This window comes from Eubalaena glacialis, chromosome 5 (assembly GCF_028564815.1).
Source record: "Eubalaena glacialis isolate mEubGla1 chromosome 5, mEubGla1.1.hap2.+ XY, whole genome shotgun sequence".
NCBI classification, from domain to species: Eukaryota; Metazoa; Chordata; class Mammalia; order Artiodactyla; family Balaenidae; genus Eubalaena; species Eubalaena glacialis.
Window position 1 is genome coordinate 20,959,080 of NC_083720.1, and position 27,257 is coordinate 20,986,336.

General features: G+C 36.8%; 1 protein-coding gene and 1 non-coding gene across 2 annotated transcripts in view; one reads left to right on the forward strand and one right to left on the reverse strand.

The window, feature by feature from the left end:
- PRDM5 (PR/SET domain 5) overlaps window positions 1-27,257 on the forward strand; it is a 211,301-nt gene that overhangs the window by 84,718 nt on the left and 99,326 nt on the right. The window contains exons 4-7 of the mRNA XM_061191122.1: window positions 15,419-15,593; window positions 18,011-18,185; window positions 19,688-19,809; window positions 23,681-23,760. Coding sequence (XP_061047105.1) covers window positions 15,419-15,593; window positions 18,011-18,185; window positions 19,688-19,809; window positions 23,681-23,760 — 552 coding nt within the window. The remainder of the gene's footprint in view (window positions 1-15,418; window positions 15,594-18,010; window positions 18,186-19,687; window positions 19,810-23,680; window positions 23,761-27,257) is intronic.
- LOC133092860 (U6 spliceosomal RNA) lies at window positions 25,253-25,359 on the reverse strand. The gene has a single exon (XR_009701211.1). It is a non-coding gene; the product is annotated as a U6 spliceosomal RNA (small nuclear RNA).

Here is a 27,257-nt window from a genome sequence, read left to right on the forward strand (position 1 = left end):
TGAACTCTGGCCTGCAGTTTGCGTACATGTGAGTATTTGGTCTGGCAGGGACACTTTCACTCTGTCGCTGCTGAGTATGTATGGTACATGTGTACACATCTCAGTCTACAGTGTAGGCATTTTTATCTCTTAGCCAGACGACTGTGCGGCCAATAGCACCTCATCATTATGTCAAGTCTTTTTACAGACATAACCACAGACAATCAGAGTCTTAAATTCAGATACTCTGTTGAGTAACAGCTAGACAGTCAAGTCTGGACTAACTCAGAAACCTGGGATATAGAGGAATGAAATAGCAAAGGTTAATGGGACAGGAGGTCTTTGCTGTGAAGTGGTAGGGTTCTTTCAAATCACACTTAACAAATGTAATAATGAAAGATTGGTATTTGAGAATTAATCAACATTGCATTAAATACACTGGAACCAGCCTATGCCATTACAAAGTTTAAGAAGAGGTATGGTAGAAATTAAAAAGAAGAAAGTTTAAAATCTTTTAGTTGCTAAAAAATCTAGTGAAAAGAAGAGGCAGTTGTTATTGATGCAGTGAAGCAAACAACATGAATACCCCATTTATCAGAGGAAGAAATTAAACTAATAAATATATATATTATATATATATTACATATATATTATATATGAAATTTATTTTTAAGTGTTAAAACTAAAATCTAGACACCTAAAATTAAGTATACATACTACTTGTTGCCAGGCAAGATTTTTTTGTGTGTGAACATAAAGAAGGAAATGATTTGTTTTTGTTTTTCAAAATTGGAGATATATTTTATGATGTGTTTTAGATTTAGTTTTTAATGATTGGTATTAAAATAGGTAATAAACTGCAAAGTGCAATCAATTTAATGCATATAACAGAAAACACTAGAATTAGCCACATTTATTTATTTATCAGTGACAGTTGGGTTTTCTACGGAAATTTCTATTTAGAGAAAACTACTCTATCCAGTTCATGAACAGATTCTCATAAAAGGTTCAGCTACTACTAGGCAATAAAAAGTAAAATGTGAAGTTCCACATTCCATCACTGAACTGATAAAATATTCAAAAGAAGGTATACAGTTTCTCTTACAATTTATGTATCTTTCAATTAATGTAAGCTGCACAACAAAGTTACACTGTTCAGCTAAGTGTGTTAAATTCAAGATTTTGAGGAAACTGGCTCACAAAGCCTTAGGAGAAATGTTACCTTAGAACCTAATCTAATCATCCTTAATTGTGTCTTCATCCTCTTTGGAAATCTCACATGATTCAAAAAAGACAGGTTGGGGAAAGGAGAAAGGACGACTGCTTACTGGGTTGTAGGCTACTGTCTGTGGTGCTTCATTGCATCAAGAGAAACAGAGTCCAGTGGAAGAGGAGTTCTGAGATTGAGTATGGCGTTTCCTTTCACTTGGAACTTTGTTTAACAGGAGTCTAGAAAGTAATTAAATGTATCATTATCATGACTGATTTATGTCAAAACTATACACACTTTTTATTACACAGTCATCCTTCAGTATCCGTGGGAGATTGGTTCCAGGACCCCTATATATACTGAAATCTGTGGGTGCTCAAATCCCTTATGTATAAAATGGTGTAGTATAGTCAGCTCTGTGTATCCTCAGATGCAGAACCCATGGATGCGGGATACGGAGGGCCTACCGTACTTAATTAAATGGGTAATCAATTGACTAATGTGTCTGTGATTTCTTAAGTTGGTATTTAATGAACATTTTTATTAAATTCACCTCAGTGCGCAGAGGTTAAAGCAGCATTTCCTGGTTTCTTTTCCTGTGGTAATTAAGTCCTTTGAGATATGGTTGTGTACACTTTATGGTGGTTTACACATCTGTCTGTTCTATTAGTTTTGCAGACAGGAGACAGGAACAAAAAGGCACATGGTCATTCTTGCTGAGAATTTACCCTACTTTTCTTCAAGCAATAGCATGTAAAGCCAGCTAGGCTTTTGAGAGCTTCCCCTATGTGACTTAATTCTGTGCCCATTTCTAGACTTTGGAATGTAGTGTGCTTATATGTAGCTTTTATTTTTCTACTTTTTCAGATTTAAAATGCTTATTATCAAGCATTTATATGCTTGTATTAAACTTCTATAAATATGTTCTGCTTTGTTTCAATTCAGTAGGACCAATGTCATGTTGTACACAAGGGAGATTCATAATAATCCCTTGAAATACTTTGCACCTTGCTGTTGGGTAACACATATGTTAATACTCTGTTGGCATCATCTAAAACCCATAGGAAACCCCACGATATTTTTACCTCTAGAAAGTCAATCAGTAAGTGAAAACAAAACAAATAAAAACTGATTATCCATGCTTATGAAATGAGATTTCAAACTGTGCGACTTTGGCCCATTATAGAAATTTGTAGAATTTTTGCATCAGCATTATTTCATTTAATTCGAACAGTTCCCCCAAAAGTAGTAGTATTATACCCGTTCTGCAGATGAAAAAGCTGAGCTCAAGTTGATAAAGCCTAGAAGTGGTAGAGCAGAGCTTTCTGACCCAGTTAGTCGGACATACCATTTTGGTATCCAGGTTGTCCCAGAGACAGAGGGATGCTGAGCCCAATTTTTATCTAGAAGACTCAGAGGAATACATGTACGTTTTAAAGCAGTGACGAATATATACTTCAAATATTTCTTTTTGTTCACCATGCTGTACATTATATCCCTAAGACATTTCATAACTGGAAGTTCATACCTTATGACCACCTTTACCCATTTAGTCATTAAATACATTTTTAATAAATGAAATTGTGGAGATGTTTACAATTGACCTATTGCCAAAATTAGTGAAATATGTAACTGTGAGACTTACAGGAGAAATCACAGGCAAAAGTTATTTGGGATTGAGTACACTTAATTTGGGGGTTCAGTAGTCAGGAGTATGCTTCTATAAAAGAATATAAGTAGCCTGTTTTAATGTGTGTAAATACTTGCAAATTAAAAAGATGTTCTAAGAAGATACATTTTTCATTTGTTTTGGTGAATGTTAAGAAAAGTGATATAAATAATACTTACAGATTCTGCAACTTCTGACATCAAACATGCACACCTACTTACAGCCGCACCTGTTCTCTCTCCTTTCTCCCACATAGAGAAGGGTCCCTCCTCTTTCTTAAGAACCTTCCACCCATGTATCTCCTCCTGATGAACACTTACAATGTAGGTTTTCCCTTTTCTCCTTTTGATATTTACCCGCTCACACTCAACAGGATTCTTTTCGTTGGTTTTAAACATCAGGTTTCTCTTTCTATTCAAAGTCTTTCCCTCTTGATTCCATATTCCCTTCCAGCAGGGACCCTTTCTCCTTCCCTGAATTGTCCATATGCCGGGTCTCCGTTTTTCTCACCACCAGTGCCCTCAGCCCACACTGACCAGGCTTCTTCCTCCCTCAGCCTTCCAGTGGTTCTCTCTCAGGTCACCTCTGCTCTCCAGGTCACTAAGCCACTCAAGGCTTTTTGCTAGATCTTTGCAGCAGCATTAGGTGTTGCTGACAAGTGCCTCCATCCTGAAACATCTCTTCCTTTGGCTTCTCCGAAACCACCTACCATCCTAGCCAGCCTCTTTCTTTTTTTTTTTTTGCACCTTATACTTTTTGCCAGCTATTAAATGTCTGAGTCCCTTCCATTGCTTCGCACATGCATTTTCCCTTTGCTGGGTTCTTCCTATTTGTGTCCTTCGAATCCAAGCTAAGTTATCACATTACCAGGAAGCCGTCCCTTAACCCTGGAGGAGGTGAGCTCTCTCCTCTACATTGCTCCCGTAGCACCGTGTCCCTCTCTGCTCTCACACTTATCAAGTCATTTTCCATTTCTCTGGTGGTTGATTCATGGCAGACTCCACTCCCAGTCTGTAAGCTCTTTGAGGGTAGGCACTGTATCTGTTTTACTTCACTACATTATACTTAGTCCTTGCATAGTTCTTGGTACGTAAAGTGCTCAAAAAATTCTTTTTTGAAATGAATTACTTATCTCTATCAGAAGTGTTTCATTTTAGTTAAAATAAAAACTCATGTCTAGGTTAATATGTTTTCTTTCACCAGAAGGTATTTCAAATGTACTTTAGTTTTTCATATAGATTCTATTGTAACAGTATAACAAACATCTTAAATTTTAAGTTTGATTTTATTAGCTAGGGTTCTCTAGGGAAACAGAATGAATAGGATGTATGTGTGTGTGTGTGTGTGTTTGTATATATATAAAGAGATTCCTTATAAGGAACTGGCTTATGTGATTGTGGAGGCTGACAAGTCCCAAGAGCTGCAGGATGAGTCAGCAAGCTAGAGACCAGGGGAAGCTGATGCTCTAGTTCCAGTCTAAGTCTGAAGGTCTGAGAACCAGGATAATCAGTGGTGTAGTTCAAGTCTGAAGGCCCTTAGGCTTGAGATACAGGAAGAGCTGATGTTTCAGCTTGAGTCCAAAGTCAGGAAAAAGCCAATGTCCCACTTTGAAGGCAGTCAGGCAGAAGGAAATCGCTCTTACTCCCTGACAGGTCAGCCTTTATTCTGTTCAAGCCTTCAACTGATTAGATGAGGCCCACCCACGCTGTGCAGGGCAGTCTGCTTTACTCAGTCTACTGATTCACATGTTAATGTCATCCAACAACACTCACACTGACACACCCAGAATAATGTTTGACCACATATCTGGACACCCTGTGGTCCAGCCAAGTTGACACATGAACTATACCATCACATTGATCAAATAAAAAAAAAATCTTACAGTTTTCTACTTTCAATCTTTTTTCTGTCACGTCAGCCTGTTGTGGTTGCCTTGTAATTTTCCTGAAATGCTGTAATTCACAGGGCATGTTTAATCTTTGCCTAACTTTTCAGTACTTCCATGTGTTGAAGCTGCTTTTTCTGTCTAGTTTTCTGCAACTTTCCTGTAATGCCCAGTGTTCTAGCTAGGTTTGTTCTTTTCATAGCGCAGATATACCCTCTGTGATGCTGTGACTTTGCTGATGCTGTTTTCCCTACTTTAATAAACCCATTTTCTCATGATCTTACCTTGTCCAAAACCCATCCAGCTTGTGAATTTCAAACACTGTTGTGAAATTACCTCCCAAAATTCTACAGCTGCTACTCTCTGTACAACTGTCTTGGCCCTTTTTGCGCTTTATTGTAATTTAACCATTTTGTTCTGTTTCCACTGAGAGCGTTTAAAGTGCTTCAGGACAGGAACAAATATGGGTATTCTTCTGAATGTGAGTATTCTGCAGTACTGTGCACATTATGTGCTACAATAAATATGTTGAATGAATATTCAGTTTCTTTAATAGGTTTTTGAATTAACTCTAGGTATGTTGAGTGGGCCTGACTCTGGTCTTCTTTCTAGGGAGTACATCTGCTTGTCTAATTTGTTCCCTTATTTCCAGTTGGTTGAAGTATTCCCAACTGTTGGCTAACTTTTGAATTCTTAAGAATTTGTTAGGGTTGGGAAATGGATTCTAGAACCCTCTTTGTAGTGAGTTTCACTTCCCTGAATGACATTCTTGCTTTTACTGTCTTATTAATTCAAAAGGAAATTGTATTTGTTTCCCTCTTACTTAGTTCAATTCAGCAGATCCTTTGTTGACACCCTTCGGTGAGCAAGGTGTTGCATCAGTATTGAGATTCATACAAAGAGGAATATACTAGAGTGCCTGCCCTCAGGGAGCTGGGAGTCTTTGGGGAAGGGAGGAGACAGGAGAAGGGAGTGTGCTTAGCTAACGCTTATGCAGTTTAGAATGATGACTGTTTGGTGAATGATAATTTATATATAATACAGGTAAATAGTCCCTTCCCCACGCACTTTACAGCCCAGTTGGGGATACAGCTAAATAAATACAGATCAAGGGTAAATACTTTGAGAGGGCCAGCTAGATGGTTAGGGAGGAACGTTTGGGGGACCTATAGCTCCGGCTTGCTTATATAATAATTTGGGTGAGACCCTGTTTTCTGATGTGGTATGGACCAGTACTTGGTCAATTAATAGAAAAAGAATATCATAGAATTGATATTTCAACCATTGTATTTTAACTTGTTTTAGAAATATACATTTATTTGCCAGGTTTTTGATCTGTGACCAAATTCTTTTTGATTCTGCGTTTAGGTTCTCTCACTAGAGTTTGCTACCATATTTTTTTTCATAACCACTCTGTATAGTATCCAGTTTTACTAAAAGACACAAAGGTAAGGCTGTAAAATGTCAAATTACACAAAGCAAAGCAATTATAAAAGATGGGAGGAAATCATAAAAATAGAAGGATTCTGCACTCAGGTTGCTTTGCAAGTCTTTCCAAAACCTTCAGTTGAGTTTCTTAGAAACTATTGAATTTTTTCTGACTCATATATTTTTGCTTTATGTAGTGTTTAGCTAAGTTACATAATTACAGTAACTTGTACCAGTGGCATAAAGCGGTGTGGGAACAAACACAGCTGACCCTTGTGTTGTGCTGACTCAAGCAAGCAAGTCAAGTGATGAGGACAGGAGTGTGCAGGCAAACCAGGGAGCAGGCTGCTGACTGAGAGGATGTGGCCTTAGGCGTCATGCGGCAGATTTTAGGATATGCAGAGTGTCAGGTAAATCTGGGAGTCAGTTAATTGAAGGTCAGTTAAAAGCATTTCCAATATAAAATAGAGCAAAAAAGGGAATGAAATGTTGCCATTTGCAGCAACATGGGTGGACTTGGATGGCATTATGCTAAGTGAAATAAGTCAGACAGAGAAAGACAAATACTGCATGTTATCACTTATATGTGGAATCGAAAAAAAATACAACAAACTAGTGAATATAACAAAAAAGAAGCAGACTCAACAGATAAACCACAAACCTAGTGGTTACCAGTGGGGAGAGAAGGGGAGGGGTGGGGGAGTAGGAAGTATAAACTATTGGGTGTAAGATCGGCTCCAGGATGTATTGTACAACATGGGGAATGCAGCCAATATTTTATAATAACTGTAAATGGAAAGTAACCTTTAAACATTGTATATAAAAAATAGAGCAACTGTACTGTAGGAACACAATATGCCTTCTAATCCCTTGTATATAAAATAGCTACCCTATTCTCCATAGCATTATCTTATTCTAGAATTTTTTGGCCTGTCAATATTGATAACTTACCTTTAAATAAAGTAGCTGAGGTATGGTAGTTTTTTTTTTTCTGTGAAGAGCCAGTTTCTTAGGATCACATCACTTCTTTTCTATATAGCAAAGTTTTCTTTTTATTCTTCTCATCTTTTCTCTTGACTTTTTTTCTCTGTAATGTCAGATTTGTTTCTTATGATGCTTCAAACATTACTATCTTTGCTTGAACTCCTCAAAGGAAGATACGTATATGTGTTAGTGATTTGTAATTGATATTCTTTGCTTATAGATTTGATTTTTTGTTTAATATATTAGTATCCCGTTCCTAGGAATCATATTAAATTTTTTTCTTGCTATGTGGCTAATTATGAGTTGTGATTAGAAAAGAGACAATTTTATTTGCATTTGTCTTCATTTTTCTTATAGGAACTTTAATGCACTTTAAACATGAAATTAGCTTATCCTGCACAATTCACTATTTTAAATACTATTTTCCTTGATTGCGAGATGTTTTCTTCTTACTCTCAAAATAATTTTTTAAAATGTTATTTTGCTTAAATTATTGTATCAGTCAACTTTTGCCAAGAAGACTGCTCTAACAAACAACCCTAAACTTTTAGTGGTTTATAACAATGAAGATTTATTTCTTGTGCACGCAAGTATGGGCTGCTGGAAGCTGCGATTCTATCCACAGCTCCATTCCACTTGGTGTCTGAAGGAATGCCCTTATCAGGGACATGCATTTTCCTGACAGAGGGGAAAGAGCAGTGACCCACATATGTGATGGCTCTGAAAGCTTTCCCTTGGACATGGTTCACTTTGCTTCTAATCACATTTCATGGGTCAGTGCAAGTCACCTGGTCAAACCTGATACAGCATGCCCCCCACCTGCAGCACTCTGAGCCACATGGCTGCTTAGCACCGTCCTCCTACTGGGAGGGGAGTGGTGAATAAATTGGAATGCTATGATCTGTCATAGTTATGTCTCATTTTAAGGATTTTTGGTTTTATTGTTAGTTCGAAATTAATAGATACAGTCGGTGAATTTTGCTGCGGAAATGATTTTTTTTTCCTGATTTTTTTAGTTTTGTGTATGGAACTCTATAGAAATGACGTTGAGACTGATTCAGGATTTTAGTAAGGAAAAGTTAAGTGACAGGATATTAAATATGGAATTTTTACTATTTCATTATATTTTCTTTTCTCCATCTTCATCACTTGTCTCCTACGTCTATTGATTATTGAGTAGAAGTCCAAACTTACCCTGCCCCACACTGGTATAGATTGTTTGAATTTGTAAGACCAAGAATTGTTTTGAAGATACTTCCTTTTGTGTTGATTACCCATTAGTCGTCTTAGCTAGATAGTCTGGATTTTCGCAGCTTACTACCTTTTCAGTACAGTGAATTGGGCCTTTGCCAATTTAAAAATCGTGGTTTTTCTTACATAGTCCACATGTGGACGGCAGTCTGCCAACAGATAAACAAATACCAAGTTAAGTTACAGACAGATGCAGCTGAAATACCAAGTCACCCATGGCCTCTTCTGGAGTTATGTTTATTTGCACACAGTGAGGATTAGTATTTCTTTGCAAAACAAGAGACAGTTACTTTTGCTGTTTAGAAATAGCAGAACTGAACCTCAAATGCATGAGTTCAGGAAATCTATCCTAGTGAGGCGTGGTACTTCAGAAGGGACAATGGGCAAATTGTCAGAGAAAGTTGAGGTTTATACATAATGTCGGATGTCGAAGGGAGATAGGAAATTTAGTTACATCTCCTAGATGTCCAGGAGTAAATGTTTTGAGATGGTGATAGAATCAGAAAGGATTAGACTGGAAGGCATGTTTAGTTTATTTGGTCCTAAGTGTGGTCACCGTACAGAAGCCGTCACATTGACAAAATCTTACCAAGTGATGGCTTACGTTATCTGATGTAATTTCCAAGGAGGGGGCCCTCTAACCTCACAAGGTTGTATATTCCAGCTTTTCCTTGACAGCCCAGTTAAATGGGTCTCTCCATTCCATTCCTTCCGGTAGAGTGAGGCCCGAGAGGAAAAGCCGTGATCACATCAGCACGTAGGCGTACTTTTCCCTTCGTATTCATTAACTCGGTTCTCATGAAGATGAGTTTATTTCACTTGTGCTTGAATCCAGCTCTGGAAGGAATGAGAGAATAAAGTTCACCTGAGTCATTTTCCAGAGGTGATAGGAGACTTGCCTAAGGGGAAAGAGCCCAAGAGTGGGAAAGCCAAAGCTGTCTTTTGACGGGGTATTATTTTTTTCTGCTTTATGGTTGAGGAAATTGAGGCCCACAGGGATAAGGGAGATGCCCGCATAGCCGGAGAGTGGCAGAGTAGTATCAGTTCCTAGATCCCACTATCCTCGTCCTCCTGCCTAGGCCTGGGTTCTTGCTCTGGAGCGGGGGCTGGGATTCCTTTGCCCATGGACTGATTCCTGTGGTGGAACTTCCCGGTCAGTGTGCTAAGGTACCCTGGTAAGCGAAGAATAGGTTCCTAGTGTGGTATGAGATATTGGTATTGATGATAGTATTTTTATTTACACTAAGTTAACGCATTCAAAATTCATGACAGTTGAATACGTCTGTTCATATGGCTATTCTATACTTTCTGAATTCAGAAATGATTCTTTTAGTGCATACGAACTTTGGTGGAGCCCCCTGCCTCAAGAGAATGCTCTGTAGTGGCCGTAGCACATGGCACTACCTCTGACTTTCCTGTTGCATCATCCCAGTCAGATTATTGCTTTTTTCTGGATTTGTTTGTCTTCATTACATAAGTTTGTTTCGGAAACTCTGACAATCAGAATTCTCAGAGACGTTTTTGTGTGTGTAAATTTGCGTGTAAATCTGAATTCCATAATACATGATGTTATCACAGTGATGACTCTAAGAAAATCCAAGCCACCACTATTTTTTTCAGCTTTCTTAAGAAACATCAGAATTCTGTGCTTTTGTTATCAGAATGCATTGGCTGTCCAGAGGAAGAGCTTTGCAAGTAGTTTATTATCTAAAATAAATTTTTTTCCATTGGGGATTTTGAATGACTCTTACTTTGCAGATTTGTTGAAGAATAGAAATTAGCTTTAGGGAATTCCCTGGCGGTCCAGTGGTTGGGACTGTGCGCTTTCATTGCCGAGGGCCTGGGTTCGATCCCTGGTCTGGGAACTAGGATCCCGCAGGCTGAGCGGTACGGCCACAAAAGAAAAAAAAGAAAGAAAGAAAGAATAGTAATAAGCTTTAAAACGGCTGAATTGACTAATACTCTTGGGCCCCTGAGTGAAGGACCACATGAAAATACATTTATACATACAGAGAAGATACATATTTAAAGCAACAATGTGTAGTCGGTGTTTTAGTTTGAATCCTTAGGAAGAATTATTATTAAATAGTGTAACATCTGTGAACTCTTGAGGGAAAACTTCATCACCTTGTTCTCCTCCTTGACCCTTCTCCTCCTCCCACGCTCCATATACAGTCCGTCAGGAAATGGTGTCAGCTTCTCTTCAGATCATACTCAGAATCTGATTACTTCTCACCATCGCCACTGTTTCCCTGCCATAATCCTCCCATGTCACCACTGTCTGTGACCTAGACTACTGTAATAGCCTCCCACCAAAAGTAAATGAAGGCAAATATTAGTGAACTTTTTACTAGTAAGTGCTTTTCTTCTGTAGACACAAGCATATTAGTGTTCTCTTTTACTATGCATATTTGTACAATATTGAGCAACTATTATGAGTATAGCTTATGCTGTGGGGATGCATGGCAATTCTTGTTCACTTCCTTGAGGAAACCATCTTTGGGGAGACAAGAGGAACACATGAATGTCGTTGATCACATGAATTAAATGATGAAAACCGCAGAAATAAATTACAGGTAAGTGTCCAATTGAAGAACTCCTGGAACCTACATGAATGTAGTAGATTAGAAAAGGTTTCATGGAGGGTGAACGTGAGCTGTGTCTCAGACGATGCTGAGGAGTCGTAGCCGGGAGGCCAGGTGGCACCTTTGCAGTTGTACTGAGGAGGAATGAGTTCAGTGTTTTCTGAGAGGAAGTGTACCAGTTGGACTGAAGAACAGAAAGCAGGTTAACTTGAAGGATAGTTGGGGATGAGAGGATGAAGTGTGGGTTTAGATTACCAGTTGGTAAGCCGTTGGAGCCATATTTGGGACAGGACTGGTACCACATATATTGAGAATCCGGAGCTGTTGGATACTGAGGCGGGGGGTGGGCAGTAAATATTATTGTTAGGAAATCTTTTTTTTTTTTTGGCTGCACCGCGTGCCCTGTGGGATCTTAGTTCCCCGACCAGGGATTGAACCCGTGCCCCCTGCAGTGGAAGCACGGCATCTTAACCACTGGACGCCAGGGAAGTCCCAGGAAGTCTTAAGGAGAGCTTAGAGTGTGCTTTGGAGAGCACGATGGGTGTAGCTAGAGTGACTCACTGTCCTGGCTTGCCCAGGGCTCTCTCAGTTTCAGCACTGAAAACCGCATGTCATGGAAACCCCTCAGGGAAAGCAGATGGTTGGTCACTTAAGGTACAGTATAGATCAGACAAGCAATTGGTACCTGAGGTCCAAACCAGAGTAAAACATGAGCACGTTAGCAAGTGAACAGAGCATGACAATCAGAAATCCAGAGCATTTCAGAGCTCTGGTAGGCAGGCAGTGGAGTTGAATTATATTTTGGCTGACAGCAGTTCAGCCAAATGAAATTTAACATTGTCATAGCAACTTAGCTTATGTGACAGTCTAATTGAAACAAATTTTGAAAAATAAATATTTTAATCACTGACTTTCAAGTTTTGTTTAATAGTAATACTAATAATGATAGCAGTACTTATCATTAATGAATACTTAACTTGTGCCAGGCACCTTGCTAGATTTTACAAATATTCTTACCTTTAATCCTCACAACCAGCCTATGAGATAGGCAGCATTATTTTCTCCATTTTATAGATGAGGAAACTGGTGGTTTGAGAGATTAAACTGTTTGCTCAGTTCCACAGCTAATTAATCATAGAAGGAGACTTGAACCCTGGCCATCCCAAAGCTCTTAGTTACTATTTAGTACCAATTCCTGGTGTCACGGAACCTGGTTTGTTTATTATTTATTTTTTCCTTTTACTACAAAAGTAATACTTGTTAACTCTAGAAAAATTGAAACACGTGGGCTAGTAGGAGACTATGCAAAATACAATTTCCTCTATTTAGAAACAAAGTCTGTTGACACCTTTGTTCATATCTTTTTCTTTGGGGGGCACATTGATATATGTTTTTTTCTATACAAATGACATTTGATAAATCTTTTAAAGCCAATTGTTAGACATTTATTCTTTTTCAACTTATTTTGTTGGATGTTTAGGCTGTTGTAACTTTTTGATACTACAAACAGCTTACAGTAGACATAATTAGCTGAAGACGATATACAAATAAAGCAAAATGAAACAAGACTGAAAAACACAAAAAAATCATAATGATGGACAATAATGCAGGAGATGCATAACAGTTGTAAAATCACTCTCTCTGTTGTATCTGGATCACCAATACAGTGAAAACCAGTGACTAAGGAATATTTGCTTTTGAACACACCACGATGTTGAACAGCTTTCTTTCAGTTAAAGTTGAATTTTCAGCGAAGTCCCCTAGAGCCCGTGACAGGATCCATAAGCAGGACCCCAGCCCCCAGGCAAAGTCCCAGGAAGGCGCTTAATCCCTAAAATGTAAATGCAAGGGGTGATTCTGCTAGGAGGACCTGTGTTCAGGGGAATAAGCCGCAAACCCAATGACCAGAAACCATAGCTGAAATAAAGAGAAGTAAATTTAAGGATCAGAATATTAAAACAGTTATCAAAGCTGGAGGTCATGGCCAGCCTAATGACAACTGGGAGTTGATGCTCAGTTCCATAGTGTTGGGTCAACGCTGTTTAAATCCTTCTTGCCAAAGGGCCTGAGAATGGGCCTGGGATGAACCTACAGGTGGGGAAGATCACCCCAGAGAGTATGAGAGAGCTCCAGGGATTAGAAATCCGGCAGGTTCTGACAATCAGAGGTTTTGAAGGAGAATAATATAATGAAAGGTTGTTGAGTGATTAAATCAGTAAGGAAGCAATTTAACAGGATACTTCTTACAATAATTTTATTGTGGTGGCAAATGAAAAGGAAGAGTCTCTTGGTCTGGGTAGTGGTAGGAATTATATGTAGAGAGATATGTAGATATCTCCATTAAATAAATAGATTGGAGCAATACCTGTCATGACATTCCTCTTATCACATGTTTGGCATACAGGTAGAACATGTACTTGATCCTTGGAGCTTGTAATGCAGCCATTACTTTTATTAAATTGAAGTTTTAACTGGTATGTTAAAATTTTCTTTTATTACAGAACCCCTAAATAGGCATGTTGTGTCTTATGATTGCCACTTAAGTTAATGCTATCATGTTTTACAATTAAAAATTATTATCTTCTCTTGGTGCTATGAAGGCCGTTCATTATAAAATTAATGACTAATATGCTGGAAAGACATTTCAATTAACTTTCTTGGATATTGATCAGATAACCACTAAGATTTATGATTATTTTCTGAAATCTTCATTAGGTGAGCCCTTTGTTGCTTTGGTGACTCTTTTAGCAAGTAGTTTCCAAAACTTGGAAAGTGCCGCTTCTGAGTTAATTGAAAAAGAAATCTTTCTTTTGCTGAGTGTCCACATTAGTTTTTGTTTGTTTTTGTTGCACTAAAAGTAACAGTTGTATAGAAGTTAACTGTGTTCTTAATTAGAAATAACTTTCTGTGTTTCTGGAGGTAAGAAATTCATGAACTTCCAAGAATGCTGTAAAATATTACAGGAACTTCATTTAATTAACTGCAGCTAATGGTTAAATGTGCTTCATTGCTTTGAACTTTTGAATCAATCCTCCCTTACACAGTATTTGATAAATGTGATCATAATTTCTGTCTCATCCATGGAATTTTCTAATATTTATTGTTTTTAAAATGGCAAAGTAATCTTTGTTGTAAGAAGAAACTAAAACAGTGTTCAATATAGACTCCTATTTCTCCCAGCCTCAAAATGATAACTTTATAACAGTTTGATGCATATTTTCCAGTTTTTCATGGGGTTCTGCTTGTGTATGCATACATATAGATACATGCATACATTCATTACAGATTTCTCCTCCTCCTCCTCTGTCTCTCCCTCCCTCACCTAGGTGCTATGATATTGCCAAAGGAGAGGAGGCTTTGTTCTGTGTTCTTTGCTTTATTGGATTTCACTCCTGGGTGGAGCTTATTGTCCTTCTTCTTTCCCTCACTTGCCCACCGCAATTCAGGTTATGCTTTGCTTCTCTTTATCCTCAGCAGCCAAGCTAGGAGCCCTCCCAGAACAAATCCTCAACTGTGTAAAAGACATCAATTCAGGGTGTTTCTCCTGGGGACTGCCGGCTAAGCAGCCCCAATTCTGGCTTCCCTGGTTATTGGCCCCAGGCCCAGAGGGGCTTTTTGTATCGTTGGTTCCAAGTATGAAGTTTCTCTGGGGTTTCCTTGGGTTATTCTTTGCTGCATTCCTCTTCTCAGTCTGTTATGGGTTGAGATTTCTTCTGCGTTAGCAACCCTGGCTAATTTCTTCTTCTAGAATTTTCTAAAAAATGGTGGTATGTTAAGGGTGGAACTTGCTTTCTTCTTTCTTCTGTTATTTTAGTGGAATTTAGGTACACGTGATGACCCAGTCAATGTTTTGAACCTCCCAGGTACCTAGTCTTTTTTCTATTCCCGGTCCAGCTTTTTGGAAATTCTTTCAGGGTTCATTTGCAGTTCCTCTGGTTTGTGTTATAACTTGAAAGTTTTCTTCTTCTTTCAGTTTTGCATTTTATATTAATCATAATTAAATCATTGATATCTCATTGCTGTCTGTTTGGGTTCAGAAATGACACCATTACTTAATAGATTTATTTTCTACTGCATTTATGGACCTCCACAAGGTGTTACTGCATAAAGCCAGTCAATGATGCAAAATTTAACTTTTAGAAATTTAAATAATTATCCTTATTTCATTTGATAGGTATAAATGTCACTATCTTTAATATATATTTGTAGTTTATTTGCCAGGTGACTAAATATTGTCAGTTTCCTTTTTCAGTGTTCAGATCCAGTGGAGATATAAAAAAAGGAATCGTAACTTTTCATGAGCACATGATACTCAGTGTATCTTAAAAATTATTTCTTAGTTACTATCAGAAAGGAATGATTTAGCTTTTTTTTATTATTGAAATATATTGGTCATATAACAGCATATATTTTTAATTTTGTCTCAGGAAGGAGAAAACATTTTCTATTTGGCAATTGAAGATATAGAAACAGATACAGAGCTTCTGATTGGCTACCTGGATAGTGACATGGAGGCCGATGAGGAAGAACAGCAAATTATGACCATGATCAAAGAAGAGGAAGGTAACAATGCTAAAGGACGATCAACAGCTGGCAGAAAAGGTATTACCTCTAACTGATGGTCCGAGAGAATGAAAACTGTAGGAGAAATAAAGTTTGAACTGTGCTTGATTATAATTGCAATATAATAGGGTGTTCTCAAAATAAAGTTAGTTTTTGTCAGAACTCTCGGAGGATATCCAGTTGTGTGCCTCTCTTCCAGCAGGAAGGGAATGATGGGTTGGGGTGGGTGATGGATGTGCCTTGTAGGACTGCCAAGGTCAGGGGCAGCTCCCAGCTTTCACTGCTCTCACTGGTGGGTGGCTAGTAATGAGGATTTTTGTACTCTAGCCCGGAGTCTGCCATTCATCCATGTTATAACCAGGCAAGTCACTGACTCTGAGACTTTACTTTCTCATCTGCACATGGAGAAAGGTGAGTGCAGAGGTCTTGCTGGGCCCTGTGGGATTATTCCTGGGCCTCACCCTTATCCTTTGAGAATCTGGAGCATCTGGAAATCTTTCTTTGTTCTGATCATAGAGGCCTACAGCATTGCGGGGTTGTTCTAGTAGGGTAACCAAAAATGTGTGATGACCATAGGTAGACTTGCTTAAATCAGCCCTGCAATCTAGGAGATAGATGTCACTTGTTTGTCATCTGCCAGGGAATAATCAGTTGTTATTAGGGCTTGTTTCTGTTATGTTGTGTTTTACTCCTGATGGGGTTTGAGGGAAATTTGAATGGTGTTAAGGGTGTTCACATTCTGTAAAAGGCTGATACTTACTATAGAGAATTTTTCCATTTTGCTTAACAAAGCCACTTCAGAAGTGACACTGGTTTCTTTAGTCACTGTGGTATTAATGTCTTTTATATGAATTTTCTATTCTAACTGTATGTCATTGGCTGAAAAAGTAGGAGTATTGCCAGTATTGCCAGATTATGCTTCTGTTTCTTTATTTTAGTTGGAGTATTTAGAAGGAAGATGAGGACAGGCTATCTGTTTTGTCTTTCCAAATATGCATTATGCTGTTTGGAATGTCAGATTTGGGGTGATGGGAATTATTTCTGTACTATTCTGTGTTTTCTTTATTTTTGTATTTATTTTCAACGTTGCCCCCAGGGTACGGTATTACTGTGTCCACTATTTTACCTTAAAAATAAGTCTCCTACTTATTACCACCCTGATTTTTCTTTATTTAGTTAACAAAATATCAATTTCTATTACTTTTGTAAGAAGAATCAACAGAAACTTACACAGATTCTTAGAACATATGAATCACGTGCTTATATTGTTGATATTTTTATTTTAGAATTCAGTTTTGTTTATAAAAGCAAAATATAAAACCCAAAAAACAAACAAACAAAAACCCCCCAAAACAGAAACAAAACCAACCAAACAGTGATCAAAAGAAACAAAGAATCCACTCAAATGTCAAACAATGGAGAGTTTGGTTAAGTAAGTAAATTATGGTACCTTAAGTTTAAAAAAAATTAGACTTGAGAAAATATTAAATGGAAAAAAGAGCAATACATGAAATTGCATAAAAAGTGTGATCATAAAGGTTCTTAGACTGCGCATAAAATATGAATGCACAAAAAACAACTCAGGCATGGAAATAGATTACAGCAGTTGTCTCTTCATGGTGGGGTTATTGGTGATTTTTAGTCTCATATTTTCTGCATTTTATCTAAATCTAACCTTGGGACTTCCCTGGCAGTCCAGTGGTTAAGACTTCTCCTTCCAGTGCAGGGGGTGCGGGTTCGATCCCTGGTTGGGGAGCTAAGATCCCATCTGCTTCGCGGCCAAAAAACTAAAACATAAAACAGAAGCAATATAGTAACAAATTCAATAAAGACTTTAAAAATGGTCCACATCAAAAAAAATCTTTAAAAAAATTAATCTTATTTGATAATCAGAAAAAATATGTAATTTAAATAGCACACTTTGAAAAATTTGGGTAGAGCCATGACAGTCCATATAGGACTGACAGCCAGAGAGACAGTGGAGCCTCACTCCACCTACTGTAATGAGTGCTGTTTTTATGACCTTGGCCTTTTTTCACATATATGTGAGATTCCCCTTGGTAATTCAACATAGTTCCCCTTGGTTGGGTTTTTCTCTTCTTGCAGCTAAAAGTGAACTCAAGATGACCCGTTTCAGGGAAGACTTTGGCGTTGCAATTCAATATTTGTTATAACTCTTTGATGTGAAAAGGTTACAGGGTAAATTAAAAATTGATTTTGATTTTGTATTAATTTGGTGAAACACAAGTTAAATGATTTAAAAAATAATGTATTGTTCTAGTAACACTTCCTATTATTTTTCATGGGCAACCTATTCATACTCATAGAGATAATAAAAATTTACTAATCTGGTACCATTAAGCACAATTAATTTTGATTTTAAAATGAGAGCAAAACTGAGCAGTTCTTGGCTCTTCATTTTTGTCTTACAAATCTGCTTGCTTGTAAATATGCAGATCGCTTTGGCTGTAAAGAGGACTATGCCTGTCCCCAGTGTGAATCGAGTTTTACCAGTGAGGAAATTCTTGCTGAGCATCTTCAGACATTGCACCAGAAACCCACAGAGGAGAAAGAATTTAAGTGCAAGAGCTGTGGGAAGAAATTCCCAGTTAAACAGGCTTTGCAAAGACAGTGCGTACATTCAAGAGTATATCTAAAATTATAAGCTGACACGTTGTTTAACTGTTTCATTCAGTTTGTCATATAGCTTCTAACCTGTGTGCGTGTGTGATGGTGTGTGTGTAGAAATTAAGCATTCTCTATTGTCACTGTCATAAACTTTTCTTACTATAGTACATTGATTTTTGAAACATTCTGATTATGAAGTTTAACCAGTAAACATTGTTTATGCTAATCGATCTTTGTCCATTTAATAACTTGCTGTTAAATATTAAGCTCATTGGTGTACTAGTTTGAAATCTGATATGCATAATTTAGCTAGTGCTTTGAGGTGGCAGATCAAGTTTCAGCGGTCTGCATTTGATATTCCCTCTGAAATCTGTAAAAAAAAAAAAGAAAAGAAATAGTTTAAGAAATGGAGAGAGTTCAGAGTATGAAGAATACAGGGCCATTTTGGGAAGCACTGTTTATTACCTAACAATGTTGGAGAAATAATTTAAAGATGAATATGTACAAGATAGATGATGAAATGAATTAAATGGTCCCAATCATTGCTCTGCACCCTTTATTATTTTAAATATTTATATTAACAGCATATTAAGTTATCCTTTTACTTAAGTATCATGAATTATTAAAAATGAGAAAGTGGATACATGTATTTACAAACTTATTTTTAACAATGTCACCTTGCATATGAGCAAGAAATCTTTAACATAGGCTTAATGTTTCATTTTTTAATTCATTAAAGTAAAATTCTGAAACATGCTGTATTTCATATTAAGACAGTTTTCATATATGCATCCACTTTTGCTTATGAAATTTGAGATGAAAAATTTCTGTTGAAAACTTAAACTTAAAACTTGGAAATTCTCTTATACACTCTTTAAAAAACCAAGCAAGGGCTATATAGTTTTTAATGAATAGATTTAAAAACTGCGTTCCAGTCAGCTTTTATTCAATTTAGTATTATATATTCTACACCAAACATACTTTTGCTGAGCTGAGTCTTATAGTTAAACTGTAGGTGCTACTTAAAAGTTTAAAGGGCAAAAGGCAGAATGAAAAGAGAGATCATGAATGTGACTTTATTCAAAGTAGAGAGATTTTCATAAGTTTTTGTCTTAGACTTCCAGTTTTTGTTTTTTTTCTATTTCCCCTCAGTGTTCTTCAGTGCTCAGCGAAAAGCAGTCTGAAGGATTCTTCACGAAGTTTTCAGTGCTCTGTTTGCAATTCTTCCTTCAGTTCAGCATCGAGGTTTTGTATCTGAGTTATCAGATGGCTGTTAGATAATTGCGGGTCATTATTGGCATGCATGCTTTCATGCTTCTTAGTGATTTAGTATCATTTGGCTACAGAATTTCAGTGCTTTCCTTCCTACCTGCCAAGGTAACACTTGTAATGACCCTGAACCTCTACTGGGGAGCATGCATTACAAAAGCCAGCCTGGATGTTAGAAAGTTGTAGGTGTCTTCACCATTTCTTCTCCCTGTTTCCCATTCTTGATTGTCTTGTAGTTTTGAGCAGCACCAGGAGACTTGCCGGGGAGATGCCAGGTTTGTGTGTAAGGCTGACAGCTGTGGAAAGAGACTGAAGAGCAGGGACGCCCTGAGAAGACACCAGGAAAACATCCACGCCGGTGAGAACTCATCAGAGGGTTGTTTTCAAAGGGGCTTCCTCTCCCCAGGCCACAGCGATCTGTTTTTAATTCTCACTCTTGAGGAGAGAGCTTGCTTTTCCATTGTATTTCACACAGATGTAGAGCTCTGGAAATGGAATTTTTTTCTTTCACTGTGGACTGTTTCTTTTTGATTTCAGCAGTATTCATCATTTTTCCTATCTCTGAATTAATCATAACTGGAAACCTAAGCTAGAATCTAGTTGTGCTTGGTAGCCAGGTGCATTAAGAATTAATGTTTTAAATAATAATTTTAATATTTTAGCATGTGAAATTTCTCTTTTAGTAGATATATTTTAAAACTATTAAGTGATGCCCTTCTGCCTTAATATTTTTACAGTAAAATTCCATTTTTAAAAATCCTTATATTTCTTATATATTGGAGAAAATTACTAGCTACATTTTGACATGCTAATTGAATATATTTGGATTTATAAAGTAGATACTATTTGAATTCCTTCTAATGGCTAGCTAAACAATAAGACAAATAGAAAATTTGTCACTTAGATTTCATCTGCTTAGCACATGGTAAATGTATTTTGACTTTAGGGATTGAATCTGTTGCACTAAATCGAACAGATGACTATTGTCAGAGTTAATGTTTTATTTCTTCAGTGTCTTTTCCTTAAAGGAGGCTGAGGTTCATGGCACTCCTCTTATCCTTCTATACTTACATTTTTCTCATGTGTTTACTTTTGCCATTGGCTTCTGGGTGGAAATGTCTTTCTGCATATGAGGAAAGTGTTATTTCTTTTCTCCTATCCTGTTTATTCTCACATTCAGGAGAAAAGAATAATCGGTGCTCAGTTTCTGTTTCCTATATTTGTTCATTGTCCAAAAAAATGTCTCTTTTAATGCTAGTTACAACTTCGCACCAGCAGTTTGGGCTGCACGCTCAGTACAAGCCATATTTGAAAGCTCGGGGTGGCAGAAGGTACGGGCTTGTGAAATGTGGCTTCAGAATGGTGCACATCACTTGGACTTCACAGTGTTCTGAATTCTTTCTTTCCTTTTGAGGGATATAGAGAAGATGACTTTTTTCTGAATTCTTTATACTTGGGCCTTTCCTATCTTTGCAAAAGGCAATCATAACTTTTTGATAGACCTGTCTCTTCCTAGTTTTTGTTTTTTTAAAGCTGTTATGTTTAAAATGCTGTTCTTAATTTTCTCCATCTTTGTCTGCAATGTATTATAACAAATCTTTCATGTCATTTTTAAAGTTAACTTTGCTGAACTAAGTAAAAAACCAGATGCACACTGAAACTCTGGAAACTTGCATTGTTATTGTTGGGCATGTGGTCTTCAGACTGTGCTAGAAGCATAATTTCTTTGAGGCTTCTTGTAGTTGGTCTTGGATATTAAAATATTACTGATTCTGAAAACTTATGGTGATTTTGTAGGAAATAATTTATAAAAGGAAGTTTTTTATTTTTCTGTGTTGTGGATCACATAAAATATGAAACTTACTGTCTTTCAGCCAGAGACCACCATGCATACTTTTTGCTGGAATTGGTACTCAATCAGTCATTCATAGCCTCTCTCTTGCTTCTTCCCTTGCATCTGTGAGCTACACAGACATTTGGGGAAAGAATATTCCATATTCAGAATAGCGAAAAAAGCAGTGTGCATACATATGGTCGTAGAATGCTTTACTGTAGAAAGACAAAGGTATTCAAGGAAAGAGAAGATCTTGCAGCTTTTACCACCGACAGTGACAAATGTTCCTTGTTAGATGATATGAATTGAAGATGCTGAGAAGAGAGAAGGTGAATTTTTAAACATGGATCACATTTTTCCATAGAAACTGTAACATATGGTGGGTAGGTTCTCAGACTAGCTCCTAGAAGCACACTTAACCCACATCGTGCTGAAACTCGCAGTACTTAAGTGACTATGTATTCAGTACAGTTGTATTAATTTTCAGTGCATCTCCTACCTTTGTAGGTAATGTGTTCCTGACTGTTCTTGAAAGCTGAATCAGAAAGTCAAATGTCAGACTTAACCTGAATATAGTAAAACTAAAATGGTGTAAAGTCTAGCTGTGACTTTGTAGATGCTATTGTCCTTGAACCTGGGGAAGCTTGTAGGGTGACCTTCCCAGTTACTCAAGAGGAAACAGTGAAGGGTCTAACTTCCTTAATTCGCCTTAACCATCTTTCTCTTTTGATTTCGATTCTGTGGATGCTGACATAGAGATTTTGTATTTATGAGAAATAACATTTATCTACATTCTCAGGCAAACAGTCATAAACTTTTCCCATGTTTCTTCTCTGAGGAACTAGGATTCCAGTCCTAGGATGAAGAATAGAAGCTATAGGAGGAGAGAAGAGATTGAAGAGTAGGGATGGGGGTTTGGTGTATTGCCTGTGATTCTAGCTGGAGGAGCCGTGGCAGGAGTATTGGGATAAGGTGAAACAGATGGTTGTGGAAATGTCACTTCTCTTTCTCTTCTCTCCCTCAAGACTGACCTACCTTGTGGGAAAGAATAAGGTCTAGTCTCAGAGAGCAGCTGATTTGAGGGATAAGCTAGGGAAATAAAGGATTGTGGATTAAAGGAGGGAAATACCAGCTGGTGCCAGCTGGAAAAGAGGGAATATTCTTTCTCAGTGGCCCCTCATGTATAATAGATATGGATAGAGAATTGATGACCAAATGCATGCTGTCAGATATTCATTTTGCTTGAGAGAATTTTCTCCTTTAATAGCCATATTACTTGTCAATCACCAAGAAAATTTTTCTTGGCTATACTATTTGGCATGCTAAAAATAGTGCATTATATGAAATCCGTATCTTGAATGATAAGACAAAAATTAATATTTTCCTTTTTCTGAAAGTGTTCCTCTCTCGTAAACACAGTCTTTTAATAAAGTCATTTTGTAATCTTGTTTTCTACTGATTTTAGATTTCTTTCAAGAAAATAGAGAAGTAAGGTAGTGGATGGGGTTGAGGGTTTGGCAGGAATAGCCATGGATTGGTCATTTTGGGGGCCAGGCAGTGGATACATACATGGTGGTTCATTTTATTATTTGTTTACTTTTTGAGTATTTGAAATCAATCAATTAAAAATTGAAAAACCATTCTGTGGTTATTTATGGTAGTGCAGATGATATTGTTATTATATCATATTTGAAAATCTTGTTTTATTGAGTCTTTTGTTTTTTATAACCACTGTGAAATTTGAAATTTGAAATGGTCTACTATAATTATAATCACTATATAAGAAGACAAAATTGAGCTTTGTTTTGATTTGTAAAATAATATGAATGCCAATATAATGTTTTATTGTTCTTGATTTTACTTTATTCTCATTTTTAACATTAATATGATAAATCATATACTCTCAGATCTTGCAGGCTGATCAAGTCTAGTGCTGAAAAGAATAATCTGTGAATTCCATTTTTAAAAATCCAGCTGATTAAATCAAATATTCTGTTAAAATTTTAAGCAAGTAGCAAAATCAACTTATGAGTTAATAAATACAGTTTTTCTTTTATGTACACATTTGATTAATTTTAAATGGAAGTGTGCTTTTCTCTTTTAATGCTAAATTAGTACATGGAAAGGTGAAAGGCCTATTTTATATATGTAGAAAGTGGTATACCAAGCTGAATATTTCTCAGATTTTGAAAGCATTTAAAATGTAGCCTCTTCTTTATCTGAGTTTAATGGATATATCTACAACACTGAAAATTTTGGAGTTGTAAGTTAAGAAGATGAAATACCTGTTTAGAAATTATAAATCACCTAGAAACCTGTATCTAATACTCCTCTTAATATTCTTATATAAATCATGATGGTATTTTATTTTATTTTGTTTGTTGTTTTTGTTTAGGGGATCCTAAGAAAAAACTCATATGTTCAGTGTGCAATAAAAAGTGTTCTTCAGCATCAAGCCTGCAGGAACATAGGAAGGTCAGTAAGATAAAGACTAATGCTCATCATAGTGTAAGATCTTTTAGTCATGTATAGTGTCGGCCATGAAAATTTTTAGCTGATTTTTATATTGTAAAGACAGAGTTTTGTCATTAATTTAACTACTAACATATTCTAAAATGCAAGACTGATATGCAGAAAAGTGAACTCTCGCAAAAGAATATTTTGAGTTGTTTATTATTGTTCAGAATTAGTAGAAATATTTCTCCAACACAGTATTGTGTCTGACTGACACCTCATACTGGCTTCAAGCTTTCCCAGTTGCTGTTTGCTCAGGAAATACTATATATTTGAGGAAACCGTATATTTCTGTGTATTTATGATATGCTCTGCAGTGACTTTTAGCTTAAAATGGATGCATATTATAGTTAAGTGTGGCAAAACGAAGACAAAGAGCTCTATTATTTTGAAGCGCTAAAAATAATGTAGAAGAATGTCAGAGTGTTGTTAGCAGAAACGATTATGCAGTTGACCCTTGAACAACAGAGGTTTGAACTGTGCTGGTCCACTTATAGCAGATTTTTCCAGTAAATACATACTCCAGTACTACACGATCAGGGGTTGGTTGACTATGCAGATGTGGAGGGCCCACTGTAAAGTTACATGATTTTTCCACTGCAGGGAGAGGTTGGGGGGTGGGAGTGGGGTGCAGTGGGTCCAACCCCCAAACCCCCATGTTGCTCAAGGGCCAACTGTATTAGGAGAAAATAAATTTAATACAATTTGCAATAAGCATTAAACTTACTAAGTTGCTATTTTAATGTAAAAGTTATCCTGAAAAGTAAATGACAGTTATTAACCCTAACAACATTAGCACTAGTTCATAGAATTTATGACAGAATAGAATTAAATTAAAATTTAGATTTTGTTCATATCATGGCAGAGTCCAGAAATATATTTTATGTTATATTACAATAACAAAGATATAAATGATTATTTCCTGAGTTCATATATTATTTTTTCAGAATATCTAGGAGCATATAATATTGTCTTTTAGTCATTTAATACTAAAGAAGAGAGGAGATGGTACTAGTGAAAGTAAAATTTTACTTTTGTTATGGTTTGTAAGTTGAATTTTGTCTCTTTATTTGTGGGTCTCTATATTCCAAAATAACTTGACAGGCCTTAAAATTCATATGATATTCAATGCCGTAGCTCCAAGCATGTGCTGTGGATTTAGCCTGTAACATATAAGATAGTTGAATTGTTAAGACGTCTGAGGTTATATCCTACATGTTGAGTGATTATGATCCTTAGGGAGAAATAATGCAACAGCACTGGACAGGAGTGAAGACAGTGGATGTCACCTTCTTCTGTCCCTAACCCCCCATGTAACATTGGGCCTGTGTTCTCTCATTTATTAAGTGTGACTTTGAACTGATCAGTGTCTTTTAATTACTTCTCTTAAGTGCCATGAAACTACATTTTTTCTTCTTTTCAGTTTCCATGTGGTTATTTTATCAGATTGTTTAAAAATATGGAGTACTTCAAGAATTTGCATATAATTCTTGTTCAGGGACCATGCTAATCGTCTCTGTATCATTCCAAATTTAGTGCAAGTGCTGCTGAAGCAAGCACTGAAGCTACTTTTTAAAGGAAGTTTTGCACAGAACTCCAGTCCAGATGCTGCTGCTGCTTTTACGTCTCTCTTCTTCCCTTCTCATCACCCTTAAGGTTTCTGAAGCAGAACCTAGTCTGGAGACAAAAAGATTAAATCCAGTTGAATAAACATTAAAAAAAAAAATCCTCATACTTTTATAATTCTTTGATTTCCTTCCCTGATCTTAAGAAGTTGAAATTTAAGATATCTTACCAAATTTCAGATTTTCCCAAATAGCCTATTTCAACAAAGTTGGTGGTGGGGCATATTTCTGAAAAGTGTTCTCTTTTCCATTTATTTTCTTCATAATATAGGAACTTTTCCCCCTGGGAATATCTTGGTAGATTTAAATCCTACCTGGTGGTGGTGGAATACAGCCATTCTGCTTCTGCAAATGTTAATAACGTAGTAGCTCAGTGCAGCTCTTTACTACAGCATAACTCCTCTGACTTAGCCTTTCTGAATCCACAGGCGGCTTTTACTGACTCTATTTTTGACTATTCTTATAGTTGGGTATGTCTAATGTCTAATAGAGTTTGGTTGTAGTATTTCATCTCGCCAGTAGATGGTGCTGTATGAATATGTCAAATTTATATTATAGTCTAGAACAGTGTCTTACATTACTATGTACTGCCCTATATTACAATAAGATATATTATGATCCTTCCTGAAAATTATTTAATTTGGGACTTCAAATGATAAGTTATTACCCTCCATGTCAATTTAATAAGCTGGACATTTTACAAAAGGTGCTTTACTTAGCATTAGGCATTAATTAGTGTCATTTTCACTTTAAATCTGATTGTTTTATTAAACTTTTTTAGGAGTTTTGAAAATAGCTTTGGATTGAATTTTCCACTATAAATAAGATAGTCAATACAAAAATGCTTTCATGTACAGTAAATATTCTGTTTTATAATTTTGATAATATCAATTCAATTCAACCTTTAAAAATGTTTCATGTTTCAGAAGCCATGAGAGTTAAGTGAACAAATATGAGTATATTTTGCAGTCATTTATTTAACAGCTGCCATTTTTATATGGATAAATAATTTAAAATTTGTATATACTAATTAAAATTTAACATTAAAAATGATAATGAATATGTTTTCATTTATGTATGTCTCAGAAGGCACATCATCATTTTTTAGAGTAGCTTATTATAAAAGACATATGTTACAGAAACAGAGTTTAAGAATATAAATCTGTTCTTATTATCTTTAAATAAACATTACACCTCATATCATTGCTGTGAGGGTCTTTGATGATTGAAGATGTTGCCTTTAAAATTTCTTAGGCTGAAAATTTTCCTGCTGTACTGTGTGGTACTTGCCTTCCGAGTACTTGTGCGGATCCCACACTGTTTTCTGAGGAACCATAGAACTCTCTGGACCCTATATATCCCCTGATCAAGATTAGAAGCCACTGCATGTAAGCAGGGGAGTAAGTCAGATTCTAGTGGAATGATGTCTTTCTGCTCTGTCTTGTTTGTTTACCTTTTCTCTGTTATTCCCAGCTGAGTTTACTGACTCACGAAGAATCAGACCTGACAGAAGCAGAAGGCAGGTTGGCAGCCTCAGACCTGTCATGTGGCTGGACATAGGCTTAAGGCACAGACTGCAGACCAGGGATCTGTGAGCCTTGCCCCAGCTTCCGTTTTCCCTTCCTGGTGCCGTCTTTTCACCATTCCTGCCTTGAGTTCTTCTGTGGTCACTTAGATCAGGGGAGCCGTTTACCTGTCCTCCACTCTTTACTCATCGCTGTACCAGTTCAGGGTTTTCTGCCTTGACTTTCACTCTGTAGTGGCCCTAGATATCCTGCAAGGATAACCACAGCATCCTGGCTTCCTGCAGAAGGACCTTTGCTTGTCTGGGGT